The sequence below is a fragment of the Leptodactylus fuscus genome, chromosome 5 (assembly GCF_031893055.1).
Source record: "Leptodactylus fuscus isolate aLepFus1 chromosome 5, aLepFus1.hap2, whole genome shotgun sequence".
Classification (NCBI taxonomy): domain Eukaryota; kingdom Metazoa; phylum Chordata; class Amphibia; order Anura; family Leptodactylidae; genus Leptodactylus; species Leptodactylus fuscus.
Genome location: NC_134269.1, coordinates 88,962,313 through 88,986,238, shown reverse-complemented (window position 1 = coordinate 88,986,238; position 23,926 = coordinate 88,962,313). Strand labels below are relative to the sequence as shown.

The following is a 23,926-nucleotide window of genomic DNA, read 5'->3' as shown; positions in this document are numbered from 1 at the left end:
TCAGTTGCTCGCTGGGACAACATATAATGAGCGTGTTGTTGGTGTTGATGATTCACCTGCTCGGGTGTTTCGGCAGCTGTCAAGCTGGCCTGCCGCTAAACTTATTCCTCACACTGTGCCCGTGATTGTTGCGGCGTCTCAGCAGCTCTGCTTGAGAACTCTGCGACTTCTGGCTACATTCATAGCTGTCGTTTTAGAATTTAGCAATAGAGATGAGCGAGTACTATTCGAAACGGCTGTTTCGAATAGCACGCACCCATAGGAATGAATGGAAGCGGCTGGCATGCAGACCTTGCCAGCGGCCGGCTGCTTAACCCCCTGCGTGCCGGCTGCATCCATTCATTCCTATGGGTGCGTGCTATTTGAAACGGGAATTTCGAATAGTACTCGCTCATCTCTATTTAGCAACATATTAGATTTTCTTTTTCCTGGTATGTTTAAAAGTAGCAAACTGCCTATTTGGATTAAAGGTGTTTTCCCACCCAGCGAGTAAGCACTGCCTGGAGCAGATCAGATAATATGCAAAAGTATGTACACAATGGACTGAGGGTTAGCATGTCTTTACATAGAGAGATAACAGACCTGGCTGAGATAAGCTGCTGCAAGAACAGTGTAATATAGTATGTGAAAATAAATTCATAACAGTTGTGAAGCCATGTCATTTACCAGGATAAAAAGTAGCCTATATTTTAATTGAGGTTACAATCTATCTATGTGCCAAATTTCTTTCAAATCTGTTCAGCGGTTTTTGCGTGATTGACTAACAAACACACAAACATCCAAACTTTCACATTTATAATATTAGTAGGATAGGATTGTTAGGAACAGATGTAACTTAAAGCTCCAGGGCCCTAATGCAGAACCTGTAATGGGAACCTTACCTACTTGCCATTTAGAATAGTGGAATATTTGATGTAATGCAGAGACCTTTGGGCCCCCTCAGGGTGCAAGATGACTGCACCTCCTAAAGCAACGTCCTGTTATTGTCTATAGATACACTGGTTTATATGCACAGTTAGGGCCTGTGTAGATTGTGGAGAGTGATGAATAGATATTTGGTTCCCATCTCTGCCTAAATTGGGCAGCTTGTGACACTGAAAGTACAAAGACTAGTGGTGGACTAAAGGTAATCTAGGCCTCTAGGCAGTAAAGGACATGCGCCCATTGCTGAACCCCATTGCTCTTATTAAATTACATTTAAGGAGGACGTATTCCTTGTATTTTGTTGTAAAGACTATGAAACAGTGATAGTCATGGACATGCCCTAATACTCAAATGGTCAGTCTGTTGCCTGCAGAGATATCCTGGTCTATAGTCTCTCACTCTGCCAAATCAGTATACCTACGCTATGCTGAGGATGGCCCAATAGGCCGAAACAGCGCTGTCCATAGCTGGGAATCTGTTCCTTTTGGGACAGAAATACTGATTTGGCAATTAAATCCACATTATGATTAAAAGACTTTATAACTGAGTCGATCATGATGTTAAGGATGCTGCCCTCTATAGGGTGGTGTACAGAGTGCACTGTTCTCCTAATTCCATCCTGGAGAATAGATTTGCATATTTTTTACCCAGAATCCCTAGCGGAGCAGGAATTACTTGTAAGTCTCCGTACTGCCTATGTAGGCAAACACTCTCCCTGATGTGTACGATTGTCCCCTGACCGAGATATCCTATAGACAGTTAAACTATCTCTTTTTAAATACTTAAGAGCTTTATATTCCAAATCCTGTTATTCCCAGGATTGACCTAAAAAATTAGCCCGTTTATATAAATTAGCATAAACCCCACCCATTTGGCATGCTGCTTACAGTATCGTCCTTTTGAAAATCAGAACTACCATTACTCCTGCTGAACAAATAGAGTTCAATATCTCTTAGTTAAAGGGGCTCTATCATTGGGAAATGTCATTTTTAGATAAGCACATACTTGCGTAGCCTTTAGAAAGGCTATTTCACACCTACCTTTAGTATGTAATTTGCCTCAGTAGATTTTGAATAAGTCAGCTTTATTCATATGCTAATAAGCTTAGACCGTGCATCGGAAGTGTCTGTGTACACCAGGCATGTCAAACATGCGGCCCTTTACAGGCATATCTGCGGCCCGCACAAAAGTCTCAAACTTTGTCTCTAAACTTTAGAGACAAAGTTTGAGACTTTTGTGCGGGCCGCAGATGTACAAAACTCACGATCAGCACTTGGAAAGTGAGCGGTGGATTGGGGCGGCCCTGCTGGATGCAGCGCTGCTCCAGCGGCCGCCCCTCACCCTTCGCAGAGAGCAGGTCTCCCAGCCTGCTCTCTGCCTGCTCCGCCCCCTCCTCCCTCCTCTCCGCCCCCTCCACTCCGCCCCCTCCTCCCCACACGCCAGGTGACATGGCCACGTAATCAGGCCCGCACCCAACGTGTGCCTGCGTCCTATGTGGTCTCACAAGACCGCTGCACAGGCTGAAGAGCAGAAGCAGGTAAGCTTCTGCAGAAGAAATTGTGATTTTTAAAGATAAGGATAGGGGATAAATACTAGATTTATGATGATGGGGGGTTGGAGTGCTGGGGAAGGGTTGGGGTGCTGGGGGCTTTTTGATGTCTGTCTGGGCCTTCCTTGGGCTTGAGGACTGGGTTTTTTTTCCCACCCACCTTGTAATTCTTTCACTTGGGGGTTAATTGGAGCATTACAGTCTTTAGTGCTCCTATTAATCCCCAAGCGCAAGAATTGCAAGTGGGTGGGCAAAAACAGTCCTCAGGCCCAAGGAAGGGCCAGACATCCAGAAGCCCCCATTCCCCCCCTTCTCCAGCACCTCCCCCCCAGCACTCCAACCCTTCCCCAGCACTCCAACAAAATAATGGTGTCTGCCAGCTTTAACTGAGGTGCCATTTTACCGGCAATCGCAGGCACCCGGAGCAAGAATCGGGGCCTGCGTGCATTTTTATGGCAGCCGGGAGCCTTGTGAGGCTCCAGCCTGTCATTCTATACTTTCTATTGTAGGCTACTCTATGTAGCCTGCAATAGAAATGCCGGATTTTTTTGATGCATGGTATTAGTGATCAGTCCCCTAGGCTCTAGCCATTAGCTGCTGTGTGCGGCCCTCGCAACAACCTCTTGTTACTCATGTGGCCCTCGGGGTACCCTGAGTTTGACATGCCTGGTGTACACTGTCTGCTCTATGTGCATGCTCTCCCATCCAATTAAATCACAGGTAATAAATCACTTCCACATCTGAAGTCATATGATGTTGCAATGTTTCCTTGGTTGCCCAATCCCCCCTCCCCCAAGTCAGCAGCAAAAACACAGAGAGTGATGTTTGTTCACAGATTCACTGTGTATAAATAACAGTGATACAAGGACTCTCAAGTAAAATGAAGCCAAGAAAAGGCTGCACAAGGGAACAGTGAGGATTTAGTACTGTGGATGTATCTGCAGATATTTTTGGGAAGCTGGAAAAGCCCTTTTAATACAGTAAAAGTATTCTAAATAATTATTTTCACTATCTTAGGTGAGACCGGGCTGCTGATTTCAAAAGATACTGACAGGAATCCATTTATTGGATATGCAGACAATGAGAGCCAAACAGAAAAGAAGAGACTTCGCAATGTACTTAAAAAAGGAGATATCTATTTTAATACTGGCGATTTGGTCATGGTTGACAAAGAAGGCTTTATTTTCTTTCAGGATCGTGTAGGAGACACATTCCGGTAAATACTTTTAGAAATTATACTCAAACACAAAACCTACAGTTTAAGCTTATTTAATAGTGTTTTTTTATTATTATTTTGAACCATTTTTACATTAGAATTTCCTAGTGTTTTGGAAGTCCCTTAGAGAAGCCTATCAGAGAATTCACAGAAAAAGCAGCATACCTAGTACTTGCTATGTTTTGATAAAATACACTAGAGATGCCCAAAATGCTACAAAATGATGTAATAGCTACTGTTCATGTGATCACAGTTTAGATCTGTAAGGATTAAGGGTCCATTCACACGGAGAAAAATGGTGAGGAATTTCAGTGCTTAAAAAAAGTCTCCCATTGACTTCAATGGGTTCTGCTAGCAGAAAAAGGAACCCATTTCAGCGCTGAAATTCCACACCAAATTACTCACCATTTTCTTCCGTGTGAATGGCCCTTAGGGACAGAAATGAGTTTGCCCAATATATAAACTCTTAGACAATCTGGCAGGAATAAACTCCTGAGACTGCCAGCTTAAAGCAGGTAAAGAATTGCAGTAATTTATCCCTGCATTTTTTATAATCAATTTTTTTTTTTGCTTTTTTATGATTATTATTATTATAATTTTTTTATACTCACTTTTACACTTTAAGGCTAAGGCTCCACATAGTGAAATGCAGCTAAAAAATGCTTTGGAAAAAATGCACCTGTGTTTTTATCTGCAGCCTTTTGCACTGTGTGTTTGCAGAGCTTTTCTCTGCAGATTTTGGGACCCAGGAGCTTCATGGTATGACTCTGCTCAAGAACATAAATCTTTATACCACAAATAATCACCGGATACAAGTTATATTAAAGTAGCCATGTGCAAAATCAGTACAGTTTCCTGTAGTAACAGATCTCCAAAGCATGCAATTACAATGTTATTAAATAAACGTCATGTTCCAACAATCTATTGTCACAAGCAGAGGAGCCAAAGAACTATACAACTTAACTTTTAATACAAATTATAATAAACATTTAAGACAATCAAAAAACATCACCAATTTCAGTGCACATAAACTGTATTCTAGATAAACCCGCATTCTAGATGGCCCGCATGTGAAGTCAGCTCTGTCTGAGGCCCGCTGGCAGAGCCGACTTGCGCATGCGTTTAATTTTAACCCACCACGCACTGGAAGAAGAAGGTGAACAGACCCATGCTGACGAAGATGGAGGCGGCGCTGGAGAGGGTTCTCTGGCAGCATTGGGGACACCCCCAGTGCTGTTTGAGCACTGGAGCCCGCCCCCAGTGCTGCGAGAGAACTCATTTACATACCAAGAAAAAACAGGATTTCAGGCAAACGGCGGCGCAGAGAAGACAACAAAAGGTAGGAAAATAGCCTTTCTTAAGACTATTCCGACGTGTTAGTCAGAAAAAAAAGCGTTTGAATGATAGGATTCCTTTAATGTGATAGCATTATGGTTCCCTATTAAGGAATCATATCATATTAGAATAATAGAATATAATCTTTAACTGGCACAGCCTAGATCAGCCCTTTCTCTACTTAAAGAACATGATCCAGACCAAAGAGGTGGCAACCTAAACTTCAGACCACATTCTTATAAATCTTCAGAAAAACAGAAGTTACAGGTAATGGTTTAACACTAATGTTGAGCGAATAGTATTCGTTGAATACCTCACCAAACCGAATATCAGGCCGTTCGAGGTATTCGTTTCCAATCGAATACTACGCGGCATACGCAGTAAAAATTCATATCCCCTCCCACCTTCCCTGGCGCGTTTTTTGCACCAGCAACTGTGCAGGGGAGGTGGGACAGGAACTACGACAACGTAGGCATTGAAAAAAAATTGGAAAATGCCATTGGCTGCCAGAAACATGTGACCTCCCATTCATAAGAACAGCGGCCGCCATATTCGTTTCATTTTCCGGATTTCAGGCATAGGGACAGACGTGCTGCTGAGGGCTAGATAGGGATTAGCTTCAGATAGGCAGGGAAAAACGGAAGAACAACAACAGCTCTTCTCAGAGCTATATACCGCAGGGAGAGGATTCGAGCTTTCCACGGGCGGTGTGTCCCCCAAAACAGGGGTACAGAGCTATTAGTTCCAGCTATATACAGTCATGGCCAAAAGTTTTGAGAATGACACAAATCTTATATTTTCACATGATCTGCTGCCCTCTGGTTTTTATGTGTGTTTGTCAGATGTTTTTATCACATACAGAAATATAATTGCAATCATATTATGAGTAACAAAAGCTTATATTGACAGAATGAGTTAATGCAGCAAGTCAATATTTGCAGTGTTGACCCTTCTTCTTCAGGACCTCTGCAGTTCTCCCTGGCATGCTCTCAATCAATTTCTGGACCAAATCCTGACTGATAGCAGTCCATTCTTGCACAATCAATGCTTGCATTTTGTCAGAATTTGTAGGTTTTTGTTTGTCCACCCATCTCTTGATGATTGACCCCAAGTTCTCAATGGGATTTAGATCTCGGGAGTTTCCAGGCCATGGACCCAAAATTTCTATGTTTTGTTCCCTGAGCCATTTAGTTATCACCTTTGCTTTATGGCAAGGTGCTCCATCATGCTGGAAAAGGCATTGTTGATCGCCAAACTGCTCTTGGACGGTTGGGAGAAGTTGATCTTGGAGGACATTCTGGTACCATTCTTTATTTATGGCTGTGATTTTAGGCAAGACTGTGAGAGAGCCGATTCCCTTGGCTGAGAAGCAACCCCACACATGAATGGTTTCAGGATGCTTTACAGTTGGCATGAGACAAGACTGATGGTAGCGCTCACTTCGTCTTCTCTGAATAAGCTGTTTTTCAGATGTCCCAAACAATCGAAAAGGGGATTCATCAGAGAAAATGACTTTACCCCAGTCCTTAGCAGTCCACTCCCTGTACCTTTTGCAGAATATCAGTCTGTCCCTGATGTTTTTTCTGGAGAGAAGTGGCTTCTTTGCTGCCTTCCTTGAGACCAGGCCTTGCTCCAAGAGTCTCCGCCTCACAGTGCGTGCAGATGCACTCACACCTGCCTGCTGCCATTCCTCAGCAAGCTCTGCACTGCTGGTAGCCCGATCCCACAGCTGAAACACTTTTAAGAGACGGTCCTGGCATTTGCTGGTCTTTCTTGGGCGCCCTGGAGCCTCTTTGCCAACAATGGAACCTCTCTCCTTGAAGTTCTTGATGATGCAATAGATTGTTGACTGAGGTGCAATCTTTCTAGCTGCGATACTCTTCCCTGTTAGGCCATTTTTGTGCAGTGCAATGATGACTGCATGTGTTTCTTTAGAGATAACTATGGTTAACAAAAAAGAAACAATGATGCCAAGAACCAGCCTCCTTTTAAAGTGTCCAGTGGTGTCAATCATGACAGATTGATCTCCAGCCCTGTCCTCATCAACACCCACACCTCTGTTAATGGAGCAATCACTGAAACGATGTTAGCTGGTCCTTTTAAGGCAGGGCTGCAATGATGTTGAAATGTGTTTTGGGGGATAAAGTTCATTTTCTAGGCAAATATTGACTTTGCAAGTAATTGCTGTTAAGCTGATCACTCTCTATAACATTCTGGAGTATATGCAAATTGCCATTAGGAAAACTGAAGCAGTAGACTTTGTAAAAATTAATATTTGTATCATTCTCAGAACTTTTGGCCATGACTGTACGTGCAAACCAACTTTTACAAGGGTGTCCCCCCACAAAATAGCAGGAATACAGAGCAGTTATTTCTTGCTATATACGTGCAAACCAGCTTTTCTTAGGGGTGTCCCCCACAAAATAGCAGGAATACAGAGCAGTTACCAATTTTTAAGGGTCTACCCCCCAAAGCTAAGTGGGAGACACAGCGATTCAATCAGGCTATATCAGCTCAATCCAATTTTTAAGGGTTTACCCCCGAAGCTAAGTGGGAGACAGCCGTTCATTCAGTCAGGCCATGTATGGTCAAACCTGCTTTTAATGCTGTACCCCCCGAAGCTAAGTGGGATACACAGCAATTCAGTCAGTCTATACACGCTTCGGGCAGATGTAGGCGTTGCTGGAGTGTACTGAGGCTAGCAGCAGCTACTGTAGACTTGCCAAAGTGGGTGCACAAGCGCCGCACTTTAACCAGTAGCTCGTGTAAATTGGGGTTCGTTTTTAGAAACCGTTGCACCTATAATTTGAAAACGCGGGCCATGTGTGGACCGTGTTTGAGTCTGGCAAGCTCCAGATCTGCGACCAGGTTCCGGTCGTTATCACATACACCAACCTGCCTGGGCCCAGGTACAGTGGGGCAAAAAACATTGCCATCTCATCCAGGATGGCATCCCTGACCTCAGAGGCAGTGTGCTGTCTGTCCCCCAAGCTGATGAGCTTCAGCACGGCCTGCTGACGTCTCCCCATGCCAGTGTTGCAGCGTTTGCAGCTCGTAGCTGGGGTCGATTTAACGGCAGAGGAGGAGGAGGAGGAGGAGGGTAGTGTTTCAGCACTCCTGCCAGGAATATTGGGCGGGGAGAAAGGCAGGCCACCACAGTTTACGACCCGCTCCCAGCCTCAACTACATTCAGCCAGTGTGCCGTGATTGAGATGTAGCGTCCCTGGCCGCATGCACTTGTCCACGTGTCGGTGGTCAAGGGGAACTTTGTGCAAAGCGCAAAACTTAGGGCCCGCCTGATGTTACAGGACACGTGCTGGTGCAAGGCTCAACTCACCCTAAGGGCCAAAAACACTGCTGGTGAATTATGTTCCATTCGAAAGGACTCTGTGTTTAGATTTGGCTCAGTCGCAGCTCCAGAACATGCCTTTGAAGGCAAGGTTTCCTTTAGTGGCTCCATCTCAGCAGGATGATGATGGTGAAGCTTGGTTAAATCTGGTGTCGGAAGGGAATGTGGTTTCTGATCTACATCTAAAGTAGTGGAGCATGTTGTTTGGACTATTAACACCTGATCAGAACCCTTTAGAGGTAATGTAGGGTCTGATATTAAAGGTTACCGTAGTGGTTGCAGCCAATTCTCCACCTTTGTGGTCCTCTAAATAAAAGTTACCCCCAGGACTTGATGCCAAAATGTTATCAATTGGACAGTCAAAATCAAGGTCAATGTCTGGGTCGTCAGTCCAATCCACTACATCAATCCCACACAATGAGTGATGGTTCTGGAACCACCGTTTTAGGGGCTAACAATTTTAAAGGGGCTAACACTCTGCTGGTGCAAGGCTCAACTCACCAAATGTGCAAAAAACTCTGCTGGTGCAAGGCTGAACTAAGTTAAAGGGCCTAAAACTCTGCTGGTAAAAGGCTGAAGTCACCTAAAGTGCCTCAATCTCTGCTGGTAGCTCAGCTTAAGGGACTCTAACTTAATTTGGAAGGGCTCTCGTTAAGGGCCAGAAATGTGAATTTTGGAAGGTCTTACCACATCACACACTCACACACACACACACACACACACATTCACAATGACAGTTGAGGGTGGGGACTGAAGGATTTCCCATTGCCTATTCCATCTGTGGTTGTCATGGCAATGTGATTTAAAGGGGTGCTTGTTAATATTTCTTTAGCTTAAATTTGGGTTTCTGTCTATCCAATTGGGGAAGAAAGAAAGTTTCCAGGTATTTTCCCACTTTGATAGAGGTTTTTTTGAGTGTGGAAAGTGTGTAGTTGATAGGCTGTGATGGTGGGGTAAAACTGTGACTTGGGCTTGTTAGATGCCCCCAGGCATGCTTCCCCTGCTGTCCCAGGTGGTGTCATCATTTCCTGAGGTGTCATAGTGGACTTGGTGACCCTCCTGAGTCGAATGGTGGGTTCCCCTGAAACAAAGCATTTTTCCCCATAGACTATATTCATTCGAATAGTCGAATATTGAGCGGCTATTCAAAACGAATAACGAATATTTTACTGTTCGCTCATCTTTAGTCATAACCACAATAGTGAATCTGTGTCGCTGTTTTCAGGTGGAAAGGTGAAAATGTGGCAACAACAGAAGTGGTAACCTTAGTGTTGATGTTGGATTTCATTGAAGAAGCCAATGTTTTTGGTGTTCCAGTGCCTCGTGAGTAGAAAAAAAAAAGTCTTTTTATCTAAATCTATTTTTATTTAAGCATCCATATGGGCAGTAGCATGCTAAATATTCAGGATGTTTATGGGTTTAATATAAGAAGCACATACAGAGATAGCCGTCAGTCACTGAGAGGAACTGCCAACATGTCTCCAAAGTACAGAATCAGCAGGGATTAAAAGAATACAATAACAGTAAAACAGATTTGTGGGAAAAACATCAGTAATTCAGATTTAGTCAGAAACTCCTCTGCTTTTTTGCAACTGAGTGGGAACAACTTTAGAAACTTTCTGAAAAAACAAGTGTGTGAGTTTTTGAATATGTTTGGATCCTAAGGGCTAGTTCACACGGGGTTCCGCGTGAACACATTCCGTCACGGCTGCCGCGGCTTTCCGCTCTGGATTAGGCCCAAAAGAATGGGCCTAGTCCGGAGGGTGGTGTCGCGAGGTGGACACCGAGGGTGAATCAGCTGCGGAATTCGTCTGAAGAAAGGGCAGTTGGCTTCTTTTTTCCGCGAGTGGGAACAAACCGCTAGCAGGAAAAAGAACGCTAGCGGTCTACATAGACCTCTATTGTGAGGGGGTGGATTTTGAGGCTGATTCCGCATCAAAATCCGCCCCCTCTTGCCCCGTGTGAACGAACCCTAAGTGTATTTCTTTTTTTTTTTTTTTTTTATTCAAAATTTTTTATTAGTTTTTATAGTTGAAAAAATTACATAAACAGAAAGTAACATAACAATGATACAGCGTTCAAGACAGGTATCAAAAAAGTATAGTAAAGGCATCATCTTAAGCATTAAGACACAAAAATGGGGGGCATAAGGGGAGGGGGAGGGTGTAAATGAATAATGACAGGGGCGAGAGGAAGGAGGCATCTGACAAAGAAGGGTAGTTAAAGAGAAGGGAAGTAAGGAAATAGAAAAAACTAGTAGGGTATGAGAAAGGAAAGGGCAGTGGTTGAAACCAGAAGCTATAGAGGCACATCAATGAGCTCCAGTGGATGGGGTTTTTTGTTCCAAATAGTTCATCCAGGGGGACTAGATGTTCAGAAACTGGGTATGTGAGCGAGATGTCCAGCTCAATAGCTCCTCGAAACGCATGATTAGGGATACTTTAGCTTCCCATTCTTGCGTAGAGGGGGGTGTCGTTTGTAGCCAGTATTGTGGGATCAGCAGTTTAGCAGCCACAATTAGATGGTTAAGTAAAATGTCTTTTTTAACCCTAAGTGTATTTTGTTCACACTAGCGTCGTCTGTTTGTTGTTGATCTGTCGGCAGACCAGAACAATGGACAGGCGGTACATTACAATAGCAATTACATTAGGAGCCAGGCGGACCCCATTATAGTTATAGTTAAGGGGCCTGGATGTCTTTCTTGAAAGTAAGAATATCATGGATTATGGGACCTAGAAATTTTTGGGATAGGATGTTGATCTAGATACTTAGTCCAATTGCCATATATGGAATTGGGAAGGAATTTCTTCCTCTGATGGGGCAATTGGTGTCAGCATCTATTTTTGTCTTCGTGTGGGTCAACTTGCTACACCTCTTTATTGACATATCCTTCACTTTACAGGCTCTGAGGATGACTCCTAGCCCTCTGTGACCAACAAACTTACGCTATGTTCACATTAGTGCCATGGTCTCTTTTGTTCAGGTCCACCAGGGAGTCTGAACAACAAAGAGCTGGACTGTTAAAACAGTGGGCAAACATGGACATGGCGGACTGCATTGACTATATTAGGGTCCTCTGCAGTGGCGTAACTATTGCCATAGCAGTAGAGGCAGCTGCCACAGGGCCCAGGATATTAGGGGCCCAGTGACAGCCGCTACCGCTGCTATCATTATACTCAGGGTCTTTTCGGACCCCCGAGTATAATGATTGGCGGACCGGGAGAGGTAAGAAACATAAAAAACACTGTTACTTACCTCTTCACGATCCTGCCAGGCTTCCTTCCTAGTTGTCTAATGTCTCTGACATCGCATAAATCCGGACTGCGTCCCAGGTCATGTGACGTCCGACGTAATTGAAGAAGGACGGCAGCGGAGGCCGACAGCTTAGGAGCTGGGGGACAGTTAAGAAACAGTAGTTTTTTATGTTTTCATTCCCCCGGGATATTCATCAAAGTGTCTACTACAAGATACTGGGGGGTGGAATAGGAAGTTAGCTGCTCACATACTCCCTTTAACCCCTTAGCGACCTTTGACGTACTATTACGTCATGGACGCGAGGTACTTCGCGCACCATGAAGTAATAATACGTCATGGTTATAAACAGCCTCCGTGTCTCAAGACACGGAAACTGTAAGAAGGTTGCTGCTGTCCATGACAGCAGACAACTTTCTTTACATGAATCGGAAGATTTAACCCCCTCCCTGCCACGTGGATCGCTGCAATTGGACGATTGCTTCGCAATGTCCAATTGCAGCTTGCCGGCACAGATCCAATGATCTGTGCCGACAGATCGGTACAAAAGTGACAGTGATTGGAGCTACACCTTGCACCAATCCCTGTCGAGTGTTTGGGGGGCGTACAGTGGTGCGACCCCCTCCAGATGTTTTAATTGGTCAATCTGCCAGCATCATGGCAGATTGACCAATCAATGGCGTGCAGGGCAGTGTAAACTTCGGGCACTGCTCTGCTTACATCACTCCCTCTGGGAATTGCGAGCAGAGCAGAACCCGTGCTGCCCTGTGAGCCCTGTGCGTGAGATTGCTGCGTTACTGCTGCGTCATACCTCGATCAGATTCTGCCAGACGTCCTAGGTCCTCTCCCAGCCAGCCCTCTACTGCCCATCTCTCCCCTCTGCCGTCTCCCGTCCCCCCTCCCATCTCCTCTCCACCCTTTCCTGACCGAGGCATCTGAGACTGTCTGGCTCCTCCAGCTTCTGGGTCCTAAACTCTGCATTCTGTGCAGAAAAGAGACTCACTTCCCTCCCCTTTTTGAGAAAGCCCTTTTTGGCATTTCTCCAAATTTTATTATTTTTTTTTGTTAGGTTTTTTTGCATTTTTGCATTTTTTTTTCCTTTTCTTTTTTTTTGTTTGTGCACAAGCTTTTTTTTTTTTGTAAAACTCGCCACCGCAAATTGACCAGTAATAAAATATACGTTATTGGTAGAGATGAGCGAACACTAAAATGTTCGAGGTTCGAAATTCGATTCGAACAGCCGCTCACTGTTCGGGTGTTCGAATGGGTTTCGAACCCCATTATAGTCTATGGGGAACATAAACTCGTTAAGGGGGAAACCCAAATTCGTGTCTGGAGGGTCACCAAGTCCACTATGACACCCCAGGAAATGATACCAACACCCTGGAATGACACTGGGACAGCAGGGGAAGCATGTCTGGGGGCATAAAAGTCACTTTATTTCATGGAAATTCCTGTCAGTTTGCGATTTTCGCAAGCTAACTTTTCCCCATAGAAATGCATTGGCCAGTGCTGATTGGTCAGAGTACGGAACTCGACCAATCAGCGCTGGCTCTGCTGGAGGAGGCGGAGTCTAAGATCGCTCCACACCAGTCTCCATTCAGGTCCGACCTTAGACTCCGCCTCCGGCAGAGCCAGCGCTGATTGGCCGAAGGCTGGCCAATGCATTCCTATGCGAATGCAGAGACTTAGCAGTGCTGAGTCAGTTTTGCTCAACTACACATCTGATGCACACTCGGCACTGCTACATCAGATGTAGCAATCTGATGTAGCAGAGCCGAGGGTGCACTAGAACCCCTGTGCAAACTCAGTTCACGCTAATAGAATGCATTGGCCAGCGCTGATTGGCCAATGCATTCTATTAGCCCGATGAAGTAGAGCTGAATGTGTGTGCTAAGCACACACATTCAGCTCTACTTCATCGGGCTAATAGAATGCATTGGCCAGCGCTGATTGGCCAGAGTACGGAACTCGACCAATCAGCGCTGGCTCTGCTGGAGGAGGCGGAGTCTAAGATCGCTCCACACCAGTCTCCATTCAGGTCCGACCTTAGACTCCGCCTCCTCCAGCAGAGCCAGCGCTGATTGGCCGAATTCCGTACTCTGGCCAATCAGCACTGGCTAATGCATTGTATTGGCGTGATGAAGCAGTGCTGAATGTGTGTGCTTAGCACACACATTCAGCTCTACTTCATCGGGCTAATAGAATGCATTGGCCAATCAGCGCTGGCCAATGCATTCTATTAGCTTGATGAAGCAGAGTGTGCACAAGGGTTCAAGCGCACCCTCGGCTCTGATGTAGCAGAGCCGAGGCTGCACAAGGGTTCAAGCGCACGCTCGGCTCTGATGTAGCAGAGCCGAGGGTGCACAAGGGTTCAAGTGCACCCTCGGCTCTGCTACATCAGAGCCGAGGGTGCGCTTGAACCCTTGTGCAGCCTCGGCTCTGCTACATCAGAGCCGAGGGTGCGCTTGAACCCTTGTGCACACTCTGCTTCATCAAGCTAATAGAATGCATTGGCCAGCGCTGATTGGCCAATGCATTCTATTAGCCCGATGAAGTAGAGCTGAATGTGTGTGCTAAGCACACACATTCAGCACTGCTTCATCACGCCAATACAATGCATTAGCCAGTGCTGATTGGCCAGAGTACGGAATTCGGCCAATCAGCGCTGGCTCTGCTGGAGGAGGCGGAGTCTAAGGTCGGACCTGAATGGAGACTGGTGTGGAGCGATCTTAGTCTCCGCCTCCTCCAGCAGAGCCAGCGCTGATTGGTCGAGTTCCGTACTCTGGCCAATCAGCGCTGGCCAATGCATCCCTATGGGAAAAAGTTTATCTCACAAAAATCACAATTACACACCCGATAGAGCCCCAAAAAGTTATTTTTAATAACATTCCCCCCTAAATAAAGGTTATCCCTAGCTATCCCTGCCTGTACAGCTATCCCTGTCTCATAGTCACAAAGTTCACATTCTCATATGACCCGGATTTGAAATCCACTATTCGTCTAAAATGGAGGTCACCTGATTTCGGCAGCCAATGACTTTTTCCAATTTTTTTCAATGCCCCCGGTGTCGTAGTTCCTGTCCCACCTCCCCTGCGCTGTTATTGGTGCAAAAAAGGCGCCAGGGAAGGTGGGAGGGGAATCGAATTTTGGCGCACTTTACCACGCGGTGTTCGATTCGATTCGAACATGGCGAACACCCTGATATCCGATCGAACATGTGTTCGATAGAACACTGTTCGCTCATCTCTAGTTATTGGTCACATTTGTGATTTTTGGCTCAGTTTTTTTTTCTAGTAGGTAGAAAAGAGAATTTTGTTTGTGCACAAGCTTTTTTTTTGTAAAACTCGCCACCGCAAATTGACCAGTAATAAAATATAAGTTATTGGTCACATTTGTGATTTTTGGCTCAGTTTTTTTTTTCTAGTAGGTAGAAAAGAGAATTTTGTTTGTGCACAAGCTTTTTTTTTTGTAAAACTCGCCACCGCAAATTGACCAGTAATAAAATATACATTATTGGTCACATTTGTGATTTTTGGCTCAGTTTTTTTTTCTAGTAGGTAGAAAAGAGAATTTTGTTTGTGCACAAGCTTTTTTTTTTTGTAAAACTCGCCACCGCAAATTGACCAGTAATAAAATATACGTTATTGGTCACATTTGTGATTTTTGGCTCAGTTTTTTTTTCTAGTAGGTAGAAAAGAGAATTTTGTTTGTGCACAAGCTTTTTTTTTTTTAAAACTCGCCACCGCAAATTGACCAGTAATAAAATATACGTTATTGGTCACATTTGTGATTTTTGGCTCAGTTTTTTTTTCTAGTAGGTAGAAAAGAGAATTTTGTTTGTGCACAAGCTTTTTTTTTTGTAAAACTCGCCACTGCAAATTGACCAGTAATAAAATATACGTTACTGGTCACATTTGTGATTTTGGGGGCAGTTTTTTTTTCTAGTAGGTAGAAAAGAGAATTTTGTTTGTGCACAAGCTTTTTTTTTGTAAAACTCGCCACCGCAAATTGACCAGTAATAAAATATACGTTATTGGTCACATTTGTGATTTTTGGCTCAGTTTTTTTTTCTAGTAGGTAGAAAAGAGAATTTTGTTTGTGCACAAGCTTTTTTTTTTTTAAAACTCGCCACCGCAAATTGACCAGTAATAAAATATACGTTATTGGTCACATTTGTGATTTTTGGCTCAGTTTTTTTTCAATCTATATATAGCTCCATTTTTGATAGAAGGGAAGGGGTTTTTTTTGTTTTTTTTTACATAAAATACACGTGTTAAAGCACAACACACACCCCACACTGAAAAAGTTTCAAAGAAATAAAGTTTCAAAGAAATAAAGTTTCAAGAAATAAAGTTTCAAGAAATAAAGTTTTATATACTCAAGTAAAACACCACACACACACAAAAATGTCCCAATCATCCCAAAGAAGGTTTTCAGTAGAAGAGGCGTACGCCATACTGGCCTCTGACACTGATACCGCCAGCGAGGGAGAAGAGGAAAATGCCCCATTCCTTTATTTTTCCTCTTCTTCCTCCTCCTCCTCCTCCAGTGATGAGCAACCCCAAAGGAGGCGCCCCAGAACAATTGCTGAGTTAGTTGCCCCACCTGTAGAGCCCATGTGGACCCCACCCCCAGAAAATTATGAGCCTCAGCTTCCTGACTTTGTTGCCCGGTCAGGAATACAAATTGAGACTGAGGGCTTCAGAGCAAATGACTTTTTCAAAATCTTTTTCTCTGATGAGTTTGTAGATCTTATGGTGGCCCAAACGAATTTGTACGCTGAACAATTTTTGGAACAAAATGCCACCTCTTCCTATGCCAGGCCACAGAACTGGACCCCAGTAAATGCAGCAGAAATGAAGATTTTCTGGGGTCTTATTCTGCATATGGGCATAGTGAAAAAAACCTAAAATTCGTCAGTATTGGAGTACAGACGTCTTGCACAACACTCCAATCTATCCAATGGCTATGTCCAGGAAGCGGTTTGAAAGTATCCTAAAGTTCATTCATTATAATGATAATTCCCAGTGCCCGCCCCAAGATGCCCCAAATTTTGACCGCTTATACAAAGTTAGGCCAGTCATTGACCACTTTAGTTCCAAATTTGCAGAGTCCTACATCCCTGATCAGAACATTGCAATTGATGAGTCTCTGATCAGTTTCAAAGGGAGGCTAAAATTCCGCCAATACTTGCCCAGTAAGCGGGCACGGTATGGCATTAAAATGTATAAGCTATGTGAGAGCAGTTCAGGATACACTTATAAATTTAGGGTGTATGAAGGAAGGGACACAAGGATTGAGCCCCCAGACTGCCCCCCAATCCTAGGAGTTAGTGGGAAAATTGTGTGGGATTTGATGCACCCACTGCTGGACAAGGGTTATCACCTCTATGTGGATAACTTTTACACCAGCATCCCACTCTTTAGGTCCCTGAGTTCTAGAGGAACTGCAGCTTGTGGGACTGTGCGCAGAAATCAAAGAGGCCTCCCTAGGGCACATATTGAGCAGCGCCTCAGAAAGGGTGAGAGTAGTGCCGTCTGCAATGAGAATATGCTGCTGGTCAAGTATAGGGACAAGAGGGATGTCCTTGTACTGACCACAGCTAATGGCAGCGGCAGCACCTCTGTCCCTCTGCGTGGCACCAGTACCACTGTCTCCAAGCCAGACTGCATCCTGGCATACAATAAGTACATGGGAGGGGTTGATCTATCTGATCAAGTCCTAAAGCCCTACAGTGCCATGCGAAAAACAAGAGTGTGGTACAAAAAGCTGGTCGTGCACATGGTTCAGATGGCATTGTATAACTCTTACGTGCTATCACGATGTGCAGGCCACACAGGAACTTTCCTTGAGTTTCAGGAGGCAATTATCAAGTCCCTGATATTTGGGGACCTAGAAGTGCCAGGCCCCAGTACTTCTGAAACTCATGGTTCCCGTATTGTACCAGGGCAACATTTTCCCGGTGAAGTCCCCCAAACTGCTAAAAAAGGGAAAACTCAGAAAAGATGCAGAGTGTATTACAAAAGAGGAATAAGGAGAGACACCATTTATCAGTGTGACACCTGCCCTGATAAACCTGGCCTGTGCATGAAGGAGTGCTTTAGATTGTACCACACTTCCATGGAATATTAATTTTAGAATTTATTTTCCATGGAATATCGCCTCCTTATACCATCACGTACTCTGCACACAATTACTTTCATCCGGTTATGCAGTAATTTCTGGATAATAAATTATTGCCATACAAGCTGCATCCAAATGTTTGCTATACTTCTTGGTAAATTTTTTAAGAGGTGTAATTTAACACTAACGTCACTGAAGTCAAGGGGTCTAGTTTCCAAAATGGGGTCACATTTTGGGGGTTTCCACTGTTTTGGCACTTCAAGGCCTCTACAAATGTGACATGGTAACTAAAACCAATTTCAGCCAAATCTACCCTCCAACTATTGTTCTATCCCACTGTGTGACTATACATCGCTTTACGTCCACATGTGGGGCATTTCTGTAGTTGGGAGAAAATGCTTGACAATTTGTGGGGTGCATTTTCTCTTTTAACCCCTTGTGGAAATGCATAATTTGGGGTTAAAGCTACATTTTATAGCAAAAAAATGTAACTTTTCCTTTTGTTAGGCCAATTCTGTTACACTCCTGTAGGGTCAAAGGGCTCACTATACCCCTTGATAAATTCCTTGAGGGGTCTAGTTTCCAAAATGGAGTCACATTTTGGGGGTTTCCACTGTTTTGGCACTTCAAGGCCTCTACAAATGTGACATGGTAACTAAAACCAATTTCAGCCAAATCTACCCTCCAACTATTGTTCTATCCCACTGTGTGACCATACATCACTTTATGTCCACATGTGGGGCATTTCTGTAGTTGGGAGAAAATGCTTGACAATTTGTGGGGTGCATTTTCTCTTTTAACCCCTTGTGGAAATGCATAATTTGGGGTTAAAGCTACATTTTATAGCAAAAAAATGTAACTTTTCCTTTTGTTAGGCCAATTCTGTTACACTCCTGTAGGGTCAAAGGGCTCACTATACCCCTTAATAAATTCCTTGAGGGGTCTAGTTTCCAAAATGGGGTCACATTTTGGGGGTTTCCACTGTTTTGGCACTTCAAGGCCTCTACAAATGTGACATGGTAACTAAAACCAATTTCAGCCAAATCTACCCTCCAACTATTGTTCTATCCCACTGTGTGACCATACATCACTTTACGTCCACATGTGGGGCATTTCTGTAGTTGGGAGAAAATGCTTGACAATTTGTGGGGTGCATTTTCTCTTTTAACCCCTTGTGGAAATGCATAATTTGGGGTTAAAGCTACATTTTATAGCAAAAAATGTCACTTTTCCTTTTGTTGGGCCAATTCTGTTACACTCCTGTAGGGTCAAAGTGCTCACTATACCCCTTGATAAATTCCTTGAGGGGTCTAGTTTCCAAAATGGGGTCACATTTTGGGGGTTTCCACTGTTTTGGCACCTTGGGGGCTCTGCAAAAGGAACATGGTGCCTGCAATCTATTTTAGCAAAATCTGGCCTACAAAATCCAATTAGCGCTCCATCCGTTCTGAGAGCGACCGTGTGCCCGTACATTAGGGTACCAGCACATATGGGGTATTTCCGTGTTCGGGAGAAATTGCGTAACAAAATGTGGGGTGCAATTTCTCCTTTAACCCCTCGTGAAGATGAAAAATTTGGGGCTACAGTGACATTTTATTATAAAAAAAGTAATTTTTCATTTTCACTTCTCAATGGTAAAAAAATCTGTGAAGCACCTGTAGGGTTCAAGTGCTCACTATACCCCTTGATAAATTCCTTGAGGGGTCTAGTTTCCAAAATGGGGTCATTTTGGGGGGTTTCTACTGTTCTGGCACTTCAGGGGGTCTCCAAATGCAACATGGTGCCTTGTACAAACTCAAGCTAAATTTGCCCTCCAAAATCCCAATAGCGCTCCTTCCGCTCTGGACCTTACAGCGTGCCCATAGATCACTTTACATCCACATGTGGGGCATTCCTGTTTTTGGGAGAAAATGCTTGACAACTTGTGGGGTGCATTTTCTCTTTTAACCCCTTGTGGAAATGCATAATTTGGGGTTAAAGCTACATTTTATAGCAAAAAATGTCACTTTTCCTTTTGTTGGGCCAATTCTGTTACACTCCTGTAGGGTCAAAGTGCTCACTATACCCCTTGATAAATTCCTTGAGGGGTCTAGTTTCCAAAATGGGGTCACATTTTGGGGGTTTCCACTGTTTTGGCACCTTGGGGGCTCTGCAAAAGGAACATGGTGCCTGCAATCTATTTTAGCAAAATCTGGCCTACAAAATCCAATTAGCGCTCCATCCGTTCTGAGAGCGACCGTGTGCCCGTACATTAGGGTACCAGCACATATGGGGTATTGCCGTGTTCGGGAGAAATTGCGTAACAAAATGTGGGGTGCAATTTCTCCTTTAACCCTTAGTAAATGTGTAAATTCTAGGGCTAAATGAATATATTAGTGATAGAAATTGAAAAATGTAAATTTGACCTCCATTTTGTTTTAATTGCTGTGAAATGCTGAAAGGGTTAAGAAACTTTCTAACTGCTGTTTTGGATTCTTTCAGGAGTGCAGTTTTGAGAATGGGGTGACTTATGGGGGTTTTTACAAGAGAGGCCTCTCAAGTTCCCTTCAAAACTGAACTGGTCCCTTGAAAAATGTGTTTTGGAAATTTTCTTAAAAATTTGGAAAATCACTGCTTGACTTGTAAGCCTTATAATATCTGAAAAAAATGAAAGGGTGATTAAAATTTGACTTCTACATAAATCAGAGACATGGTTAATTATATTTATCAAAAAATTTGGGTAGTATGGCTTTCCATTTGAAAGGCTTGCAATTTCAAAGTTTGAAAACTGCACTTTTTTCCAAATTTTCATCAAATTTCCTATTTTTTCATAATCAAAGGCAAAAAATATCGACAAAAATTTTCTACTGACATGAAGTACAATATGTCACAAAAAAACATTCTCAGAATCACTTGTGTAAGTTAAAGCGTCTCAAAGCTATTGCCATTTAAAGTGACACATGTCAGTTTTGAAAAAAGAGGCCTGGTCCTTAAGTCACTTTTGGGCTGTGTCTCTAAGGGGTTAAAGGCGTTATACATGAATAGAAAACTTAACTTCTTTTTTAAAGAAACAGTACCACACCTGTCCATGAACTGTGCAGTGTATTACATTTTAGCTTCACCAAAGTGAATGGCAATACATTGCAACAACAGGCATTGCCTGTGGACAAACGTGGCACTGTTTTTAGAAGAATTAAATCACGTTTTTCTAATTATAGAAGCCCCATTAAAATCTTTTTTTGAGATTCTTACAAGACTCAGAGATGCCTTATGTGTTAAGTGTTAACATTTTTACTGTTCTAGATCATGAAGGTAAAATTGGAATGGTGTCCATCAAGCTCAAAGAAAGAAGACACTTTGATGGCAAAAAAATGTTTGTACATGTCACTGAATATTTACCAAATTATGCCAGGCCACGGTTTGTTAGAATACAGGTAAGATCATCTTAGAAGCAGGCCCCTTCTTTCTGTCAGCCATAATTGTTTTACTTTTCCATTTAGCCACATGATAGCTTTTTTTATTTATCTTAATGTTTAGTGTTTAATGTTTTAGAACAAAATTCGTATTTCATCTTATCATTCCAACCCATTCCCTGTGTGGGATAAATCATTTTATGTTACATTGGACATTTCTGGACATGATGTTATTTAATATATTTAATTTGTTAAGGAAAAGGTGGCTGATTTTATAGTTTTTATATTATCCCTATCAGCTCATTAGGAAATATACAATTGTATGGTTCCTTGCTGATGTAACTTTAATGGTGTGAATAAAGGCAAAGTTTTATATGAAAACCACTCCACTAACCACTCTCTTAATTGTAGAGATTTTGTAAAACGATAAAACAGATAAAGTTGCATGAAAATGTCTTGATTTTGCTATGAGCCCCTCGCGCCTTGAAATTTGAGCCCTCTTTCACAGTACCATATATACTCGAGTATAAGTCGACCCGAATATAAGCCGACCCCCCTAATTTTACCACAAAAAAACGGGGAAAACTTATTGACTTGAGTATAAGCCGAGGGGGAAAAATGCATGACATTCTGTTTGTGCTCATGTTAATCCTAGCCAGCTTCAGGCCTATATGGTAATATCCCAGACGTCACATGGTCTGGGATATTACCATATAGACCCAAAGCCTGTGGTAGTAGTAATAGCCTGTTACTGCTAACACAGGCTTTTGGCCTGTATGGCAACAGTCTGCTACTGCTATCATAAGGCTTTGGGCCTGTATGATAATGCCCCAGACATCTGGGGCATTATCATATACGCCCAAAGCCTTATGGTAGCAGTAGCAGCCTGTTGCCATGCAGGCCCAAAGTCTGTGCTGGGGCATTATCATACAGGCCCAAAGCCTGTGCTAGCAGTAACAGGCTATTACTACTACCACAGGCTTTGGGCCTATATGGTAATATCCCAGACCATGTGATGTCTGGGATAATACCATATAGGCCCGAAGCCAGCTAGGATTAACATCGGATCCTGGAGAGGTGAGTAAAATTGTTTATTATTTTCTCTCATCTCCCCTGGGGCAACGATTATTATACTTGAGGGTCTGAAAAGACCCCCTGAGTATAATAATAGCGGCAGTGGGATCGCAGTTGGGGCTCGGGCCTACTCACTGCCGGCCTCCATGGCCTATAGTATAAGGTGACGCGGGGTCGGCAGTGAGCAGGCCTGGGGAAGTTGGTAAATAGGCCGATACCTGCTGGGAATACTCCAGCAGGTAGCGGGCTATTATAAAACAAACATTAAGTTCTCATACTTACCGACCTCGCGCTGCTGCTCCCACCACTGCTCATCTTCTCCTGCGGCTGCTCCTGCGTCTCAGCGCAGGGGGCGTGACGACGCTGCCTGTGCTGAGACGCAGTAAGACATCATTGACACACGCCGGATGCGGGTCTGAGCTAACGTGGCCACGTCACCCGGCGTGTTATTTATCCGGCGGAGGGGGCCGGGACTGGAGCGGAGGCCCGCTGCAGCTGAGTCAATATGGTCAAGTCAATTACCGTATTGACTCGAGTGGTAATTGAACTGGTCCGCAGTGAAAGACATCTGTGGGAGGCCGCTGGAGCAGCGCTGCTGCCGATAGGTGGTCGGTGAGGCAGCGCTGTCTCCAGGGCTGCCTTAAGATGTTTCCAAGGCAGAGAAGATGCTCTGGAAACATCTTGGGGCGGTCCTGGAGGCAGCGCTGCCTCACCACTCACCTATCGGCAGCAGCGCTGCTCCAGCGGCCTCCCACAGATGTCTTTCACTGCGGACCAGTCATGTGACATTTTCAATTACCGTATTGATGCGAGTATAAGCCGAGGCGCACTTTATCAGCACAAAAACTGTGCTGAAAAACTTGGCTTATACTCGAGTATATACGGTACATTACTGTTCTCACATAGAAGACCATTAAATATCACATAAAACATTCTGCATTGGAATAGGTCTTCTATAGATATCCATCACAAACCCCTGTGTTTAGATAAAAAAAACTTGTATTGAGAAAAAAATGACATTCATTTATTATATAGAATTTGCCTATTTATGAATGTGTTACTATGGCCAGTTACCTAACTATGTATCATTGATTAACTCTACAGGACTCCATACAAGTTACTGGCACTTACAAGCAATATAAAGTGGATTTAGTGAATGATGGCTTCAATCTGTTCTGCATAAAAGATCCACTATATTTCTTGGATGATATTTGTAGAACCTACAGGCCATTGGATCATCAAATTTACAAAGATATTTTGGAAAACAGAATTAAACTTTAGAATATTTTAAGGGATTTAAAAAAATTGTATCAACTGCAAAGAAAGAATTAGTTTTTATTACAGTAATTCATTTCTGACATTTGACATATGTATTCTCCTTTCCTCAAGATGCTATACAAGTGTGATAACTTCACTCTAATAAACAGTATTTCTACTTTCTGCTCAATCCCCTCCTGGCTTTGGCCCCAAAAAATGCAGAAAAATCTGCAACATGAGGCTTTAACCCTAAAGAGCAAGTTTTAATCACATGGGTCTATATATCGACAAAATTGGCTTTATAAGGAATTTTACTTTCCTGGAGTCCAAAGGCAGCACAGAAGGGTCTTTATTTCCTCCTAAGACTGGCCCACCTATGTAGCAATGAGACAGTTAATTAACATACTGTTGGTATAAGATAAAATAATCCTTTAATAGTCCCACCATGGGGG

At 43.5% G+C, this 23,926-nt stretch overlaps 1 protein-coding gene across 1 annotated transcript in view; it reads left to right on the top strand.

The window, feature by feature from the left end:
• Positions 1-23,498, top strand: part of LOC142203162 (long-chain fatty acid transport protein 2-like) — a 47,970-nt gene extending 24,472 nt beyond the window's left edge. The window contains exons 8-11 of the mRNA XM_075273691.1: positions 3,491-3,689; positions 9,599-9,696; positions 21,034-21,164; positions 23,322-23,498. Coding sequence (XP_075129792.1) covers positions 3,491-3,689; positions 9,599-9,696; positions 21,034-21,164; positions 23,322-23,498 — 605 coding nt within the window. The remainder of the gene's footprint in view (positions 1-3,490; positions 3,690-9,598; positions 9,697-21,033; positions 21,165-23,321) is intronic.
• Positions 23,499-23,926: the final 428 nt, after the last annotated feature.